General features: G+C 40.7%; 1 protein-coding gene across 1 annotated transcript; it reads left to right on the top strand.

Moving 5' to 3' along the window:
- The first annotated feature begins 1,006 nt into the window (after positions 1 to 1,006).
- LOC146709509 (uncharacterized) lies at positions 1,007 to 18,909 on the top strand. Its single transcript, XM_085456499.1, has 52 exons — positions 1,007 to 1,650; positions 2,701 to 2,742; positions 3,655 to 3,789; positions 3,901 to 3,974; positions 4,067 to 4,139; positions 4,312 to 4,401; positions 4,566 to 4,621; positions 5,183 to 5,303; positions 5,394 to 5,570; positions 5,784 to 5,866; positions 6,052 to 6,100; positions 6,196 to 6,285; positions 6,397 to 6,492; positions 6,997 to 7,068; positions 7,157 to 7,243; positions 7,341 to 7,490; positions 7,638 to 7,739; positions 7,849 to 8,025; positions 8,291 to 8,376; positions 8,458 to 8,506; positions 8,696 to 8,785; positions 8,873 to 8,968; positions 9,067 to 9,138; positions 9,236 to 9,322; positions 9,415 to 9,561; positions 10,244 to 10,350; positions 10,441 to 10,621; positions 10,727 to 10,900; positions 10,987 to 11,069; positions 11,319 to 11,367; positions 11,457 to 11,546; positions 11,651 to 11,746; positions 12,004 to 12,075; positions 12,184 to 12,270; positions 12,394 to 12,540; positions 12,621 to 12,757; positions 13,111 to 13,219; positions 13,305 to 13,399; positions 13,558 to 13,693; positions 14,429 to 14,605; positions 14,699 to 14,781; positions 15,068 to 15,116; positions 15,230 to 15,319; positions 15,498 to 15,593; positions 15,689 to 15,760; positions 15,856 to 15,942; positions 16,080 to 16,226; positions 16,308 to 16,456; positions 17,400 to 17,531; positions 17,621 to 17,723; positions 17,966 to 18,015; positions 18,160 to 18,909. Exons 1-52 carry the CDS (start codon positions 1,288 to 1,290, stop codon positions 18,185 to 18,187), a joined length of 5,490 nt encoding a protein of 1,829 aa, XP_085312625.1. The 5' UTR covers positions 1,007 to 1,287; the 3' UTR covers positions 18,188 to 18,909.
- Positions 18,910 to 19,116: the final 207 nt, after the last annotated feature.

Below are 19,116 nucleotides of genomic sequence, written 5' to 3'. Positions count from 1 at the left end.
TGGAACCTGACAAACAACCTGGAAGTATGGATCTATCGTGCCTTCTATCAGTGGTTTGTGTTTGTGGTGGTGTAACAGTGTGGAGGTATATTTTCTCTGGGCCTTAAGGACCAATTGTGCATCACTGGTGCCATATACCCTACCTGAATATTATCTATCATGTCCATGGTGTACCTGTCCTCTCATGTCACAAAGGACAGCAAACTGGTTTCTTAAACATGAACTTGAACAAGTTCACTTTACTCAAATTTCCTCAACAGTCATCACAACTCAATGCATGAGAGCACCTTTGGTAGATGGGGAGCTTCTCATCATGGATGTGTAACCAACAAATCTGATATAATAATATGGACCAAAATCTGAAGGGAATGTTTCCAGCACCTTGCTGAATCTATGCCACCAAGAACTGGGGCAGTTCTCGGTGTGGGGGGTAGGGTATTATCTACTCAATAAAGTGGCCATGCTTTAGAAACCGCATGATAATGAAAAGTGTGGGCACGTGGTGTCTCTTAGAAAGTGCTTCATTTTGTGCCAAGAGAAGGAAAAAAAAGTATCGACTTCAAGCAGTTTTAAATGCAAGTGTTTCCAAATTTGTGTGTTCAAGACAATTCTTAACAACTGAATTATAATCTTACTGCAAATTTATCACAGTTAATCTTTACTTACTATACTACTTATTTTTTATAATCTGATAACGTAATCCTAATTACATGTAATTAGTTACTATCCAACCCTGCTTACTGAAATCATGGCAATAGCCTGTGCGCTATTTGGGGGTTTGGGGAGAGATGATAAAGCAGTAGGAAGTATTTCCAAGCGTGTATTGTTGAGTTAATGGGTGGTCTGTGCTTCATCAGACATATACCCTTTTTTTCGGATAGTTTGATTATAGAAAACTTACGAACTTCTACATAATGCTGCAGTAATAACAGTGACTGGGTAATTTGACGCAGCAAACAGTCAAAAACGCCTTTTTAGTGGGCGTGTTTTTATCCAGCTAACGGGACTGGGTGAGCAGTAGCTTTCCGGGACTTCTCCGAGATCTGTGCTCAATCAATACTACCGATCCAATCCAGCGATCGCGATCACATTTTAATTGTAGTCCGTATAAAATGCAACACTCGCGAACGGCGAATTAGCGGCGGTGCGTTTGTTCAGGCAGTGGCTCGCACGAGTCATGAAACCGCAGATTAAGTGTTAGGGAAGTCCGATCGCCGTTTTAAAGACAGCAAATATCATTCAGCGAACAGCCTTGCGGTATTTTAGTGGTTTTAGAAGATAACCATAATGCAGAGCGACAAGCCGGAGCCGAGCGAATCCAAGGGCGCCGAGTGTCCGAGCACAGGCGACCGCGAGAAGAAAGCCATGAGTAACGTGGAGGCAGAAACTGACAAACCCAAGGGGATAAGTGCAGTGGCGGTACTCTGGACCTTTGGGAAATGCCTGGGTGCCTTGCTGCCCGTCTACCTTGCCGGATACTATCGGGTCAGCACCAGTCTGCTGGTGTTCGGCATGATGATCTACACGGGATGGAAACATGCCCGAGAAGGCAAGGAGACGCGCCTGAAGTCAGCCATACAGCTGCTCGACAACGAGCAAGAGTACACATCCACGAGAGTGTCCAAAATCAAGCGAGACCTTCCTGCATGGGTAAGACATGAATGTACCTGATGGTCTGAGAGCATATTAAACTTTCTGCTGCTGCACTGTCTCCCCCTTAGCCCACTTTGGCCTAGAGTAACCTTACATTACACAAATCAAGCAAAGCCTGGCACTGAACCATGCAATCACAATACCACTACAGAGGCTACTGTAGGGTGTAATGAGTATTTTTGAGTGATTTATCCCCAACCAGTAATTATTATTTGCTGCAATGGAACTATGGCATGCACCACAGCCTAGTATAGCCTTGAAAAACTTTGCTGCACCGTTGCTCTTTAGCTCCTCAAAGGAGTATGCAGTTTTGTAGAACTCTTTGTCCCTCTTCCTTTCATACAAAGACACTTCCTAAATTCATTGCACACGTGTTTAATTTTAAAACGAAACATGTCTAAAAGCACACAAGGGGATTGTTGCTTCAAAAACAGCTCCAAAAACACTCAAACTGTCTAATCAAAACTGAATGGAGAATGTGTGAGGGCACTAGACCTGCAGTCTATAGTACATCTTTGTAGTAATTGTAGACAGAACGCAAATTCAGAAACCCACATGTGCCTCTGTCATCTAGGAGTATCTGGCCACACCCAAGTGAGGTTCTGTGGGTTCCTGTTTCAGGAGTGATTAAAATGATTGCGTGCATAACCAGACAGAATGCATCTCCTCACTGAAAGGTTCAAAACAGATTTCTCAACATTGTCACGTGGCAGTGCTTTGTCTGAGAGAAACCTATGAAATATACATGGGGGGAAACACTTCAAGCACATATATTGCAAGAGTATCTTGACAACTGACTTACAATGCTTAATGTGTAATAGCCACATAATTTTTAAAGTGATCTTTTTATATAACATATCTTCATCCATTTTTTTGTATAGTTTTTGAAAAGCTTTTTCAGTCTGAACCCTCAGGGAGAGAGCACTGTTGTGATAGCAACAAAGTTACCGGTCATCTGTGAATGAATCATTTCCCTTTCCTCTTGTTTGTTTATCAGTTTCTATATAAAATTTAAGCGTGTCCCTGCCCTCTGTTTCTATCCTTCAGGTAAACTTTCCGGATGTTGAGAAGGTTGAATGGCTGAATAAGGTAAAACATCAACAAGTTCCTCTTTTTCTTCATCATTTTATTGTACAACTGTCCATTTCCCCTCAAGCCCAGCAAACACACGCTGTTCAACAGCCCAGCTGTTGTGTTGATTGACACTTAGTGTGTGCTTGCTGATAAGTACTGTTGCTACCTTAGTGGAAAAAAGGCCACACCCCCACCATTGTGGCCACTCTGTCTGTACTGCAGAGGGGAGGCCCGGTGCCAGACAGCCCACTCAACATTTCCATTTCATTGCAGCCTACCAGACTCACAGGAAAGAGGAGGAGCCACATAGCTCTCCAAACTAAAAAGAAACCCTGCAGCCCCACCCCCATCTCCTTCTAGCTCTTCTAGCCTAGAGAAAGGCCTCTAATACAGACATAAAGAAATAAAAAGCATTCAAGATAGCAGGATCACAAGACGTAAGCATTAGAAAGCAGACAAAGCAGAGGTTTGAGACTGCTTACTGGAGGGGAGGTCAGCAGATTGCTTTACTGCTCAGGCTTCATGCGCCATAAGAGCAGGCAGCTGATGACTCATTCTCCACTTATGCCAGACTCTAACCAACTGTGGAGTTTTTGTTTTTTTGACAAAGTCAGAGGCACGCAAGCAAACTGTGCTCTGTTTTTAGATTCTTTCTCATTGACAATAGACTGAAGACTGCACAGGTTTACATAGCGGTATTAATATTGTGCAGAAAGAACCACATCTAGACCACAGATGTCATACAGCATGTTGTGACCCCAAACAAGAACACTAACAGCTGAGGAGGTTTGGTACACTGCAGCTGTCTCTGTCATTCTTTCTGGTATTTCAAACAGAAGGCGAAAGTTTACTTGAAGCAGTCGTCTCGGTTATGTTTATGAAAGATAAAAACATCGTATTAAAGCATGTGCTTGATATCCTGGCCAGGTCCTGCAGCAGGTGTGGCCCTTTGTCGGCCAGTACCTCGAGAAGCTGCTGGTAGAAACCATCGCTCCTTCTATCCGAGCCTCAAGCAGCCACCTCCAGACCCTCAGCTTTACCAAGGTGGACATGGGAGACAAGGTGATGACACTGAGAGTTTACACAATGCTATGGATTTGCAGCAAAGATCCACACAAGTGATGCATGATGGAGTTATACTGTTCAAACAAATGTCCTTTATGTTTGCTTTAGGCCATGAAGGTTGTAGGGATCAAGGCACACACAGAAAATGACAAGGGACAAGTCTTGCTGGATCTGTATATTAGGTGACTTTTTACTCTTTTGCTTTTTACTCTCTCTTTACTGGAATGTTTCCAGGGTGCTCATATTGGTGACATTTTTGTGCTTATATCTTCAGCTACGTTGGCAACGTGGAGATCAATGTTGAAGTGAAACGGTACTTCTGCAAAGCTGGAGTCAAAGGCATACAGGTTTGTCTTCTTATCCAAGCTTAAAACTACTATGTGGTGACATTATTAGACAACCATTTCATGTAAAGCTTTTAAATGCCAATCTAAAGACCCAGAATTCAGTAAAATACAAAGAAAATCTGCTTTTCTTTATTTAGTGATAATTGGCCTTTCTGTTTCTCTTTTGCTTCAGCTACACGGGATGATGCGAGTGATCCTTGAGCCTCTGATTGGAGATGTGCCCATTGTGGGTGCAGTCTCTATGTTTTTCATCCGTCGGCCTGTAGGTCAATTTATATTTACAATTCACCTCCATTAGTCCTTCTCTTGTTGCACCTTCCAACCCCCATTTCTGTCAATAACACGTGTCCTATAGTCTTGTATGCTATTGGTTTGCTATCAGTCCTTAAAGATTGCTCTACACGGTTCCTTCTTATCTCTTCCCAGAAACTAGACATCAATTGGACTGGACTGACTAATTTGTTGGACATTCCTGGACTGAAGTGAGTCATGCTGAAAAAATCTTGCTTTACACATTATTAATAACCATAGCCTTTAAAGGCAACCAAGCCTGCTTGTTTCCAACTAAATGTTTCCAACTTCATGTACGCTATTCAAGAAGCTTTGCATGATCATGATTCACAGTTAAAAATAATCCCTACTCATCCTATGCAGTGATTTTGTAAAGCCCCACAGTTTAGCTTTACCTCTCTTCCCTTCTGCAAATTCAAGGCAAATTTCTGCTAATTGAATGCCCTTCATAAACAGACAAGTGGGCGGGGCTTCTCTCTGCTTGCAAGAGATGAACATTTTAGTGACGTGAGCCTGATCAAGATCTTTTGGCTCAGAGGAATCACCTGTACATAGGCTGACTTCATTGTTTGAAACTTCTGTCATATTTAAGATGTGCATGCAACATTAACAGTATATTTATAAGAGAAACTAAAGAAAGTACAATATTTTCCCTTCAAAAATGTCGTTTCAATAATTTACTTTTATTGTACAATGAAAATTAAATGATTTTTAGTGCTGCCACTGAAATATTACTCTGTTCTATGTTTTAGTGTCATGTCAGACAGCATGATTATGGATGCTATTGCCTCCTTCTTGGTGCTGCCCAACCGCCTGGTTGTCCCGCTGGTTCCTGGCCTGCCTGTGGCCCAGCTACGCTCTCCTTTGCCCAGGGTAAGGCCTGAATATTCATCTGCACATTCAGACTACAATTGTACTTCAAGCTTTAAAACACTAGTATATGAACCTCTTCTCCTCTCTCAGGGTGTTGTACGCATCCACCTACTGGAGGCACAGAAACTAGTAGCCAAGGACAACTATGTGAAAGGGGTCATGGCAGGCTTGTCTGACCCCTACGCCATATTAAGGGTGGGACCTCAGACCTTCACCTCCAAACACATTGACAACACAGATGCCCCCAAGTGGGGAGAGATGTATGAGGTGAGGAGAAAGGTTTTTTGTTTTCTTTGTAAACCATCAGCACGTAAATTGGAAAATGTTGTCTTTCACACATTTCACTTTGTTCTGTATTTGAGTGTTTCTCCTGATATATCAGTCACTGGCATTGTTCATTTTCATTCACGAGGCTGCAGACAGCTTCCATACAAGCCCCTTTGTCAGTCGTCATGTCCTTATATGTGTTCCGTACATCAGGTTATTGTCCATGAAGTACCTGGTCAAGAGTTGGAGGTTGAGGTATATGACAAAGACCCAGACAAGGATGATTTCTTGGGCAGGTACATATGCATAATTCATGTCCTGGTTGAATCTCATGTTGTCACCTTTCATTTGTCACCTGCATGAACAGTGGGGAAAAGTACTTCGAATGTACAGAGTCTCCTTTCTGTTCTGTTGATCATTGAAATTGCACTACTGTATTTTGTTTTTAATCCTTCTTGTCTTGCACTCCTCCTCCTTATAGGACCAAATTGGATTTGGGCATTGTGAAGAAATCCATAGTTGTCGATGATGTAAGTGAGCAGTTTTCTTTTTTATCTTTGCCACACTGAGGATGATTTTTTTTAATCATAAGACGGTGAAAGTATGTCTGAATGTGTCTTCCCAGTGGTTCACTCTGAAGGACACAGATTCTGGACGGGTTCACTTCAGGCTAGAGTGGTTGAGTTTGCTGCCAAGCACTGATCAACTAGAGCAGGTCTGAGTGTCTAATTTTCACTGATGATCAGCTTTTCGTGTGTCATCGAGGAGACTTGTGTTTGTTGTCAAACAATTACACTAAAAGAAATGTTGTAAAATCATCATCTAGGTCCTGAAGAGGAACGAGAGCATCACCAACAAGAATGCTGATCTCCCTTCTTCAGCCATCTTGGTTATCTATTTGGATAAGGCTGAGGCGCTTCCTGTGAGTCAAATAAGTGTGCTTTCTGTGCCCACATTCGTGCACAGCTCAGAGCTGCTTCCTGTGTGTGGTTAAACTAACTGAGCTGAAACTGCTATTTGTTTCGCATTCCACAAGTTTGTTGCCTTGGCCTCAAACCCAGTTTAGTCTGTTCCACTGTTGATGAATATGGGTAACTCTATCCAAAACTGTTACACACTTTTCAGACTCTTCTAATTTTGTCATATATTTAAGAAGAAAAACAAAAGTTAAAGAAACTTTGGAAGAAAACCCCCGGCTTATTGTTTTTTCTCTTTGCAAACTTAGACTTCCTGATTGTGCCAGGCAGCACGGTGCTTCATTTCAGTTATTTGTGCTGTTGCTATGGTAGCCATGCACATACTTTCATTGTGACCGACCTCATGTTCTTATAATAGTAGATAAATCTATTTGTTGTGCTGCTCTTGGTTACAGAATGTCAGTGTCTTACTCTGCATTCATATCTGTCCGCAACTGTGTACGTTTTAGATGAAGAAGGGAAATAAAGAGCCCAATCCCATGGTGCAGTTATCTGTGAAGGACGTCACTAGAGAGAGCAAGGTACATCTCCTGGGAAAGCCATTTAAAATTCTCTTGATATGTTTTGTTTATTTTTTTGTCATATGCACATTTTCCGTCTTCTCTTTAGACTTGTTACACAACCATTAATCCAGAGTTTGAAGAAGCTTTTACCTTCTTCATCCACGATCCTCGCAACCAGGACATAGACATTCAGGTAGTAGATGATGAGATTATGTACCATTTACTATGCAATAAAACTCATCTTTGATAATCTGACGGGTGACGGTGTTGAACTGTCTTTTCTTCATTAGGTGAAGGATGCTGACCGTGTGCAGACGCTGGGAAACCTGACCATCCCGTTGTCCCGTCTCTTATCAAATTCCAATCTTTCTCTGGACCAATGGTTCCAGTTGGAAAACTCTGGATCAGCCAGTCGCATCTACCTCAATGCGATTCTCAGGGTAAATGGGACTAAGACCTATGATCCTGCACTGTTATAATGTCTAATAAACACACTAACAAAAAAGTGGAGTGTAGGAAGTGATTAATTCCAAATTCAATTAAGAATTTTTGTCTTTCTGCTTCTCCTTTTTCCCATTTCACCAAAGGTCCTGTGGTTAGACGAAGGGCGCATTCCATCTGATGTGTCCTCCAGCTTATCCCAACAGCTCCCACAGCAGACCTCTGCCCATCCTAGCTTCGCTACAGAGGTAATACAGGACAGTCCAGTTATTTTTTTCTTTTTACTTGATAGCTCTTAGGATCTTGCTAGTATTTTTTTTATTTTTTAAAAATTTAAAATGCACATTTTTATTTCAGGGACTGCTGAGAATTCACCTGTTGGCAGGTCAGAATCTTGTTCCGAAAGATAACCTGATGGGAGGCATGGTGAAAGGCAAGAGTGACCCCTATGTCAAGATCAGCATTGGGGGTGAAACATTCACAAGCGAAGTTATCAAAGGCAATCTTAACCCCACCTGGAATGAGATGTATGAGGTAAGAAATTGCTGTAAAATTTTAAAGAATAATCTGCGCTTTTGTGTGTAATTAAGTAAGGAATTTTATTTCAAGACAACTGGTTCACATCAAATAAAAACAAAAAACAAGAAAATAGAGAACCAGAGAACCATTTTAAAATAAAATCTAAATCCAAGTTTAAAAAGACAAGTCTTCAGCTGCTTTTTGGCTGAGTAGTTCATTTAGTTGCAGTGTAATTAGTTAAAAAGGGTCCTTTGAGATGTGTACTTGGTTTGCCCCTCAGGTTATTTTAACCCAGCTTCCAGGCCAGGACCTGCATTTGGAGGTCTTTGATAAAGACATCAACATGAAGGATGACTTCATGGGCAGGTAACTATATCTAAATCAAGCATCACAATGCTTATTACCATCTACATGATCTATTCTAATCTTGTATGTGTTGACATGCAGGCTGAAGATCAGTCTAAAGGATCTCATTGATGCTCAGTACACTGATCAGGTGGGCATGTGCTACAGTGTTAGCCTGTAGGAATGTGATTAGCCACCTACATAGAGTTTTAGTATTTCAGGTACAGACACATATGAAATTTTAGAAAAATGCAAATGATAGATCTGCTTGAACTTTTTCTCTAAAATTACTTAATTAAAGATAGTTCAGACATTAAAATGATTTCTCTTTATTTTTCAGTGGTACACGCTCAGTGATGTGAAGTCTGGTCGTGTACACCTGATATTGGAATGGGTTCCAACAGCCTCAGAGTCAGACAGATTGGACCAGGTCAGTAATATCGAAACAAGCCACGGATTAATGAACACCTTGTGCTGAGCTTGATTTATATTCTGCGGTTGCTTTCTGCATCTTTAGGTTCTTCAGTTCTATTCCCAACAGTCCTACAAGAACAAGGCAGTTCCCTCGGCAGGCCTGCTGTTTGTGTTTGTCGAGCAGGCAGATGGATTGTCAGTAAGTCTTTTAATACTGCTTTGTAGGACAGACTGTAGAACTAGGAGCTGACCTTTGGACTCCAAATAAATATTACTGACTGTTGTCTCTTCCTGCAGGTGAAGAAGAGTGGAAAAGATCCAAAAGTAGGAGCAGAGTTAACTCTTGGAGCAAAGTCTCGAAAAACTACAGTAAGACTTCAAGCCCTCATCCTGATACTTCTGCTTCTCTTTCAGTACTAAGATTGGCAAAGAACTCTATGGATTGACTCTTTTGTCTCGTCTTAAGGTGTGTGATCGTACAACATCACCTCAGTGGAATGAAGCATTCTGCTTCCTGGTTCGTGACCCCAGAGAGGCTATTCTTCTTGTTAAGGTAAGATGACTTCGGTGTATTATAAAACTTATCCTCATGTAAACAGATCTCTCATATAGAAGTTGTTAATACCAAATATTGTGTTTTTCCAGCTCTCCCACAGCTGGACCTTACCCATGGGCTCTGTGGTTATTCCTATTCGAGAGCTGCTCTCTGAACCAGAGCTGGTCCTGGACCAGTGGTTCCATCTGGATGGAGCCTCACCTGAGAGCCAGATTCTTTTGAGAACTGAACTCAAGGTATGTCAGTCTTTGTCTCTCTCAGTTTTTCAGTTCAACTTTTTTTTTGTTTGTTTGTTTTGTTTTTTTGTTATCTTCTAAATTAAGCATAGTTGTAGTTTAAGTGAGTCAGAGCATCAAGCTCAGCTTCAGTCCCAACATATCAGTTGATCTCAGTGCCAGTCCACAGTTTCTGAGGGCTCATATAGGGCACACTATATGAGCCGCTTTAGTTGCTGAACCCCTGCAAGCTGCTTTGCAACCCTCCTTTACTCCAGCTCCTAGTATCCTGCTTTATGTGACATATCGGTGTCATAGCTGTTGTCACTGTTGCCTGCTCTGTATTCTTGTTATTATTCTTGCTGTTGCGCCCTCTGCCCATGGCTTTCCATGTTAGCATAGTGCAACCAAAGGAGGTGGCAGAACAAAGCTATGCTTAATTTAAATCACTGCAGATACAAATATCAATCTTCAGTTTTAACTATGTTGGTTTAGACCGAAATATTTAACATATTTCATATGAATAAGTGAATATCATTAACTTTTGTTTTCGCGATAAGTCCCCTTCTCTGACTTTAATTCTCTCTTTTATTTCCTTTTTTGCTCATTTTTTTGTTCTTTTTCTAATTTGTTTTTGCAACGGGTGTAATGACTGTGTAATAAATAACATAGTTAATTTAGAACAATGTCCATTTAACTACAGATGCTGATTCCAAGCAAATGTCCTGTTACCGCTGATAAAACTAAGGTAACTGCGGTGTCAGATCCTTCTGCTGCTAAGCAGAAACAGGAGACAGAAAAAACGCTCAAGTAAGATTATTTATTCAGTAAAGTCTATTTCTGTTTAGCCACCAGATTTCCCTCTTAAACTTGACTGATTTCTAATCGCTGTGTTTTTAGGTCGAGCTCAATAGACACTCCTCCCGTGGAGACTATTGTCTCTTCAGTGACTTCGCATGAAGATGCCGATGCCAAAAAAAAGGCAGCTGATTCAATTCCAGATGAGACGGAAGAAGAATCACCAAGTCCTGCCATAACACAGCCCCCTCATACTTCCCCAGACATCAGCTTTGCCAGTCAGGTAACATCACAACACACTGATCTACAGAAGCAGATACGAGAAGCAGGGCACGACAAAATCCTGTTTGTTAAAAAGCCGCATGGATGAAAATATCCCTCCCTTTAGGGTCTGCTGAGGATCATCCTGCTGGAGGCCCAGAGTCTTGTTGCCAAAGATAAAGTGATGGGTATGGCAAAAGGCAAGAGTGACCCTTACGCTAAGATCAGTGTCGGTGAAGAAAGTTTTAAGAGCAACGTGATCAAGGAAAACCTCAACCCGGTCTGGAATGAGATGTATGAGGTGTGTATGAGGGGCTGCATAAAATCAGAAGGCCTGTTACCACCTAACATCTGTGACTTTGACTAAACTTGTTTGTGTTCTCTAAGGTGGTTTTGAGGCCTCAGTCAGGACAGGAAATGCAAGTGGAACTGTATGATAAAGACATGGACAAAGATGACTTCCTGGGCAGGTAGGGGCTAATGTGGAGGTCTACACTTGTTCAGAACTGAGTCAGAGGAGTCAGATCACACTAAGATAACTACCTGAGCATAGCAGTTGGTAAACAAATGTGTATACTGGCAAAAAAACCCAGTGTCAGTCGACCATGATATGATGTTTATCACAGTACACTAGTAAAAAAAACAAAACACTGTTTCTAAATTCAGAATCGCTGAAACAGGAATTGTGCATAATGTGCATAATCTTCTTTGTTGACTAGATTCAAAATCAGCGTGGCAGACATAATCAGCTCCCAGTACTTAGACCAGGTGGGTATTGTAGATATTTTCTTACTAAATGTGTGTACGCCTTGTGCATTTATAAACTGTAATCCAATGTTTGAGCACCTCTGTTTCAGTGGTACACCTTGAATGATGTAAAGTCTGGCCGTGTCCGTCTGATCCTGGAGTGGGTTTCAACAGTGTCCCATAATAACACCCTAGACCAAGTCAGTGCATGTTTCTGTACACAAACAAAATGCTCCTTCTCTGATTCGCTGTGCACATCGGTGCTGAGTCACTAATGTATTTTTTATTTGATTCTCTGCTGCAGGTAATGCATTTGCTGTCTCTGCAGTCTTACCAGAACAAGGCCACTCCCTGTGCAGCACTCCTCTTTGTTTATGTGGACAGAGCGCACTCATTGCCTGTGAGTCCCTTGTAATTTTGCACAGTGAAAATCATTATGATAGACAGTTTGATTATGAGTTCGTTTACGCACATAAAGTGAAAAATTGCCACTTTTAACACTTTATATTTTATAAGATAGTATTGGATGTCATAATTACGGAGAATAATGTCTACTGGGATAAACTCTGATCACACTTAAATTGGAGAAGTTAAGAAAATAGATGAAAGGAATTCAAACTATTCATGTAATCTAATCTTTTTTATTTCTGTGTACAGTTCAAAAAAAGTGGAAAGGAGCCCAAGGCTGGAGCTGAGCTGGTGTTTGGTAACACAGTCTACAAAACTAAGGTATGAAATTAATAATATATGTGACATAATATACTATAACTTCACACCTGATTTTTTTTTAAAAGAGAAATAATTTATTACCATTCTTTATCCATTTTCTGCCTGAAGGTGTGCGATCGCACGAGTGCTCCTCAGTGGAACGAAGGATTCTACTTCAAAGTACACAATCCCAAAGAGGAGATGCTCATCATAAAGGTAAATGTCCTGAATTTGTTACAGTACAATACACAGTACAGTACAATAGCATTTAAAGTCTGCTGCTGCCCTCTTCATTTCAAGTGCTGACTGATATCACAAATGTGTCCTTTCGCTGTGTAGCTCTCCAGTGCGTGGGACCAGCCAATGGGATCTCTGGTAGTTCCTGTGAGACAGCTTCTCTCTGAACCACAGCTGGTCCTGGACCAGTGGATGCCTCTTGATGGAGCATTACCTGAAAGCGAGATCCTCCTGAGGGCTGAGCTCAAGGTATGAAGATATGTACACTCTACATTAATGTTACTGTGACTGACATCAAGGAACCCCAACTGAAAATGTGTCATTAACAGATTCTTAACTCGAGGATGGATGAAGTTCCACGGCCGACTGTGACCACTGTAAAGAAAGAGGACACCAGCACCCACACAGAAAAGGCATCCGCAGCAGCTGGCAAGGAGGAAAAAAGTTCAGAGATGCCAACGCACAAGTGAGTCATTTGCGTGTGAAATCTATAATCTCACGTTGAAGCTAATGCTGCTGTACCCGAGACTGTAGTCTTATTCAAAAACAGTTAAAACCAAAGTTAGAAGTGCTGCTAAGGAAAATAAGCAGTTCATACACCTTTAATTTAAACACAAATAAGCTTAATAAATAGAAGATATTAAATGTGCTCCCTGTTGGTGAGTGAAGGTTTAGGAAACGTGCTCCTTGATGTCATATACCACTTAAATATATAGACATAGTTGCACTAGGACTGCACAGGACGCATCATTCAGATGGTATTATGTCTGACAAGCTTTATTCCAGACTTTCATGTTTTTAGAATAATGTTGCTCTTAGGTCTGTTGCAGTATCAAACCAGACTAAAGAACCTGAAGCAAATCCTGCAACTGCTACAGAGATGGCTCCTCATGTTGAACCAGCACATGACCCATCCCCTGCTGCCGCAGTGAGTCACATCACACAAAAGTCAGTTGTTACTCTGCCCCAGATGTCTGTTTTCGTCTTCATAACATTAATGTAATTTTGCTCAGCTGGTGGACAAGCCAGCCGATGCAGAAGAGCACCGCACACAGCCCCACACAGCAGACAGAGGAGACTTTGAACCACAGAAAAAGCAAACAGAAGGGTGAGCTCCACGTGACAGCAAACACAACTATATTGTTCCTTCAGTTTTTCATATTTTTGTCATGTTTGCCTCAAACAAACAATTTGAAAAAAAAAAACATAATGAGAAAAAAAAATCTTCTCCATTTTCTGTGTGTTTGGATATGAATGAATTTCCAGTTTGGGCAATCTTGCTCACGCCACAGTGGCAGGTCTTCCCACTGACACTAAAAAGCCAGAAGTGGTTCCTGAAATCCCCAAACCTGCTCAGGTTCTTCCACCACACACAACCCCGAGCCAGGGCTTTGCTCAAGAGGTGGGTGTAGTTCTGTGTTTGTTATCAGCATGGAAAGGAAAGCAGTATCATGTAATTTGCTTTTGAGTTCATATATACATATTCAGATCATTCTGGAGGTCTAATTCTAATGTTTTGAAATGTAGGGCTCCATTAAGCCTGTGTTTTTTCATTACCTCACATTAGACAATATCCTCCCAGCGATTCCATGTGTCCTCAGATATTCGGTGGGGATAATTAGATAAATGGATGCTGCTGGGATTCAACCTATCATTTGGGTTTCTAAACAGCCCCTCATGTCTCTTTCTGCACAGCAGGATTTTCCTTCTTCCTCCTGTTATTTTACTCTGAGCTCTACTAGAATGGCCCCCTCTGTTGTGTCATACCAGCTTCAAGGAAGAAGAAGGACATCTAGAGGCTTAAAACAAAATGAGCATGTTGCAAACGCAACTTATAATGTAGGATACTCTTAATGATGGATCCTTTGCTAATTTGAACAAGAAAAGCAGGTTTTCATTAAGTAGTTAAACAAATCTCTGATTGATGGTTATCTCTAAAGATTTATCTATGAAAGTGACAAAAGAATGTCAGATTAACAGCTAGTAAGCAAGAAATTCCTGTTTTCCAGTCTTCCGTGGGAAGGACAGAAATGATCTGGATCACACTGAAATGTATACACTGACTTAATAAATCCAACGAACGTCTGCTCTGTTCTGTGGTACTTTCTGTATAACACTTGCAGTCTTCATGCTGTAGGGGCTCCTGAGGATTCACCTGCTGGAGGCCCAGAATCTGGTTGCAAAGGATAACCTGATGGGGGGGATGGTGAAGGGCAAGAGCGATCCCTATGTCAAGATCAACGTAGGCGAGGTTGCATTCAAGAGCCATGTTATCAAGGAGAATCTAAACCCAACATGGAACGAAATGTATGAGGTAAGCTGTTTAAGGTTGTTGTTTATTATCTGAGCTTTGATTTGTCTGAAGTAGTTTTTTTGACAAATGTTTGCTTCTCTTACTTTTAAACAGGTCGTTGTGAAAGGGCACAGCATCCAGGAGATCAAGTTTGAAGCATTTGATAAGGATATAGATTCTGATGACTTTCTAGGAAGGTGTGTTTCCTACTCTGGTCTAGCTTGATTGCAGCTTCCACTTCGAGCCATGGAAAATGAAAGATAAAACATTTTTGTTTTATTTAAAACAAATTTCCACCTGTATAAAATTAATTGAGAATACCATTTACATTATTGTTATTAATCCAGTATTGACTGCTTTTTTCACAAAGCCTTTCTCTTAAAACTCCTGACATCTGGAAATCAGCCTGAAGTAAACATGGTCATATTATGTGAACTTAAACTCGTGTTGTTGTTAATCATTTGCCTGTATTCGTGTTCACAGATTCAGTATTAAGCTAAATGAGGTCATAAGATCACAGTACACAGATCAGGTTAGTCATGCAAACCTTGAGCCACACCCTGTGTGTTTTTAACTCAGTGTTGCCTGTTTTCCTCGTACAAAGAGTTTGTCATGTTTCTCTAACAAACGTTGTCTCTCTTGCAGTGGTACACTCTGAAGGACGTGAAATCTGGACAGGTTCACTTGATACTGGAGTGGGTTCCTGCAGTGTCAAATGCAGCCAGACTGGAGCAGGTGGGCCCCCCAGACCGTGTTAATAAACTCACTCAGTTCAGCCTCGCTCTGTTCATTTAAACATGGAGTAATATGCCTCCGGCCTCCTAGAATGCTGTTGAGCAACATAGCACCACACAAGGTATATTCACTTTGCAAAATAATCACCTGACCTAACTGGCTGTGCTCCATGCCACAGGTGCTGCAGCTTCAGTCTCTCCAGGCTTTTAAGAACAAAGCTGTCCCTGCTGCAGCTCTGCTCTTTGTCCATATAGACAGAGCACATTCATTATCTGTAAGTCGCCCGCAGTTCATTGATACACTGTGCACAAGTTGACAGAAACAATCCCACGTGCTGTGTAACTTGAATGCCTCTCTTTTGCTTCATAGTTGAAGAAGAGTGGAAAAGAACCAAAAGCCGGAGCTGAGCTTGTTCTGGGTGAAACAGCCTACAAAACCAAAGTGAGGCTCTTTCTCTCATGATGCTCTGCAACTCAGTGTGATAATTGCTTTTTTTACTGCTATATTAATCGTATCATTTCATCACACTTTATCAGCTCTGTGACCGCAGTACCAGTCCTCAGTGGAATGAGTCTTTCTACTTTGTGGTCCATGATCCTAAGCATGATATGCTTGTGGTGAAAGTAAGATATTTATCTACATCTGTTTTTAACTTTTGCCATACTTCTTGCATTCATTTCTGTGTACAGATTTAATTTGCTTACATGTAAGAGTACTAATATTGGGGTGATTTTCATTCTCACGCTCTTTTGCATCGCAGTTGTCGAGTGGCTGGGACCAGCCAATGGGATCTCTGGTGATTCCTGTCAAGAATCTGCTTGCAGAGCCACAGCTGGTTCAGGATCAGTGGTTCCATCTGGATGGAGCATCACCTGAAAGTCAAATCCTGCTTAGGGCTGAACTCAAGGTGATAACATCTGACAGATAAAAGCAAATGAGTTGACTCGTTACTGCGCACTCTTACTGTTATCCTGGATGTGTTTTATAGATACTGGCATCCAAAATGACGGATTTGATTGGTGCAGGGACTTTGCCCTGTGCTGCTTCTGGGTGCAGTTCTGGAAACGGGCAGGTGAAGCTGTCGCTTTCATACGCCTCGCAAGAGAGAAAGCTCATTGTCATCGTTCACGCCTGCAGGTGTGTGAAACAAAACATTTAAATCGCATGAGTGCTGCATATGAATATTATGCATCTGAGGCTGTGTTAAAGGAAGGTGTTTGTAATAGTATAACACAACCTCATCATAACTTCATCATAAACTTACCATGTTTCTGCGTGGGGTCAAAAACAGGTCATAAACGAAATTCATGTTTATTTTCACCAACTTTATACTGACAGAAAGATCATTTTGAATTCATTTTGCACATCTTCTGATGTGGCTGTACGAAAACTGAATTCAGCACATGATGGAAACAACACCTGAGTCCATCAGAAATGCCTGTATGTTGTTGCATTGAAAAACATTCTGCTCTGCATTTCTGTTGGTCTCTAACACTTTAGGAAAAACCCACAAATAGGGAAATTATTAATGATAACTCAAAGAATATTTCATGCTATGTTGACTGCTCCATATATTGAAGAAGAAACTGTATTGCTCTAACATACTAAATGAAAAATAATGTCTCCATCATATGATATGACAACCTTTTCGCACGAACTGTGAGACCGTTAATTTTATAGGCTAATGCTTTATGTTCATTTAACAGATGCTAGATTTTAATAGAGTTATCCAGGGTATGAGTGATCTAATGGTAGCAGATTTTCTGTTAGGTAGAAAATATATTCATAGACATTGTGGGCTTTACCAATAGACGCACAATGAAGCATCTTTAGGAAATGCACCCCCTGTCCAGTGGATACTTGGAGTGAGAGCTGCAACTTATACTTATATCTGAGTTTCTCATGTTTGCTTGTTGTACTTTTGCTTTTGAAGTTGACTGTTCATGAACTCAAAATAACTCCCGGGAAACATCAAAGTGCTCCCACCCCTGCTGGCATGTCTTAAAACATTTTTACAGTTAACTTTTGTTCATCTTTGCTATATTTCATTTTTATATTGTTTATTTTTTTATCCACACAGAGGTCTGTTGTCGCAACATAAAGATGGTGTGGACAGCTATGTCTCCCTCATGCTGCTACCAGATAAAAGCAAGGCCACTAAGAAAAAAACAGGAGTGAAGAAGAGAGACCTCAACCCAGAATTTAATGAAAGGTTGCACTACCTTTTTTCTCCTTTGTAGGTTTTGTTATCCCTAAAGATCTGACCTAGTGTTTTAATAATCTTTTTGTACTTTTTTAAAGGTTTGAGTATGATCTGCCTAAGGACGAGATAAGATTCAGACGCCTCAGTGTATCAGTGAAAAATAACTCCTCTTCATTCAGAAGCCGAGACGTCATTGGACAGGTCAGACTGAAATCATATTTGTAGCTCTTCCTGCATCTGTTACATGGCTTTAAATATACTGCCAAACAGCACACTGAGATTCGGTTGGGTAAAATGTACTCCAATCTCCTCACTGTGCCTTAGCTGGTAGCGTAAATTGCATTGATTCCATAAATGTGTTTTATCTTTTCACTCTGAAATGCTGTGAATACAGGCAGAAACTGTGTTCATGCAGATGCTGACATGACATTCCCATTCTTTAGGTGCAGCTCGAGTTGGCTGAGGTGAACCTCGTGTCTGGTGTCACAGAATGGTGAGCAGAAGAGATCTGGTTTCATCCAGACTGTATTTACATTTATTCAAATGCTCAAGCTTGATGGTCATTATTTCTGACCATTTTTATTGACCATCAGGAACTCTTACTATCATTCAATGACTGTTCCACCTCATCTTCCAGGTTCACTCTCAAGGATGAAGCTGAATAGAAATCGCTGCTTGCTGATGCCGTAGTACAGCGATGAAAACGTCATCATTCAAATCCTGCTGCTGCTAATCACACCGATGCCTTCTCCTCTGTACTTCTGCACACAGTGCCAGCATGGCAGCCTTACCTATATCCACCCAGCTCACTGTGTTATAGCATCTAGTATAGAAGTGCACAGCTCTCGTATTCACATACAACCACATACATACAAGTCACCAAAGATAAGTAGAAAGAAGCAGCTAAGTTTAAAAAAAAAGGTGTAAGTAAGTTATGATTGAAAATTATATGAAGAAATTGAATTTAAAGACTGAACAGAGAAAGTGATGGATGAAGTGGCCTGAAGGTGTCATGTTACATTTTATTGCTTTGTTTGCTCCTTGTTGCTGTGAGAGTGTTTAAAATCTTGTTTGAAGTGCAGCAACATTATAGCTTTTAGTTGATTTTCATGTATCACTCATGAATTTTAATGCCATTTCAGTATTTTAATCTTGTTTTGTTTACCAGCTTAAGGTGGATTTTTTTATATTTCACATTGCCACGCAGCTTTTGAGAGTGCCTTTGGAAATAGTTTTTGTATGGTTATTTTTTTACAGCTAAGGATGTGTTACACATATTTCCACAGTTATGGTTTAATTTGTGTATATTTGCAAAGGTCATTGATCAGGTGGGAAAATGTTATTGAAAAGATGGCAACAAAAATAAACAGATTTTGCACAGCTCACATTTCTGCAGAACAAAAGACTTTCTGTATAAATTTGTTATCTTTTGTATTTTGCTCTTTTAATTTTTTTATTGCTTTCTTATTGCTTGTTTGAGGCAGCTATCCTACTCATACAGTAGGTTTACTGCAGGTGTACTGTACATGAAAAGCTCTGACTCTTCTAACTGAATCTAAAAAAACTATTTATTTATTTTTTGCTTATTTTATTT

Source organism: Copadichromis virginalis, linkage group LG5 (assembly GCF_057382275.1).
Source record: "Copadichromis virginalis isolate Kocher_CV1m ecotype Utaka linkage group LG5, C_Virginalis_male_GT1.1, whole genome shotgun sequence".
Lineage (NCBI taxonomy): Eukaryota > Metazoa > Chordata > Actinopteri > Cichliformes > Cichlidae > Copadichromis > Copadichromis virginalis.
The sequence above is the reverse complement of the archived record's forward strand: the minus strand, read 5'-3'. Positions and strand labels throughout refer to the sequence as shown.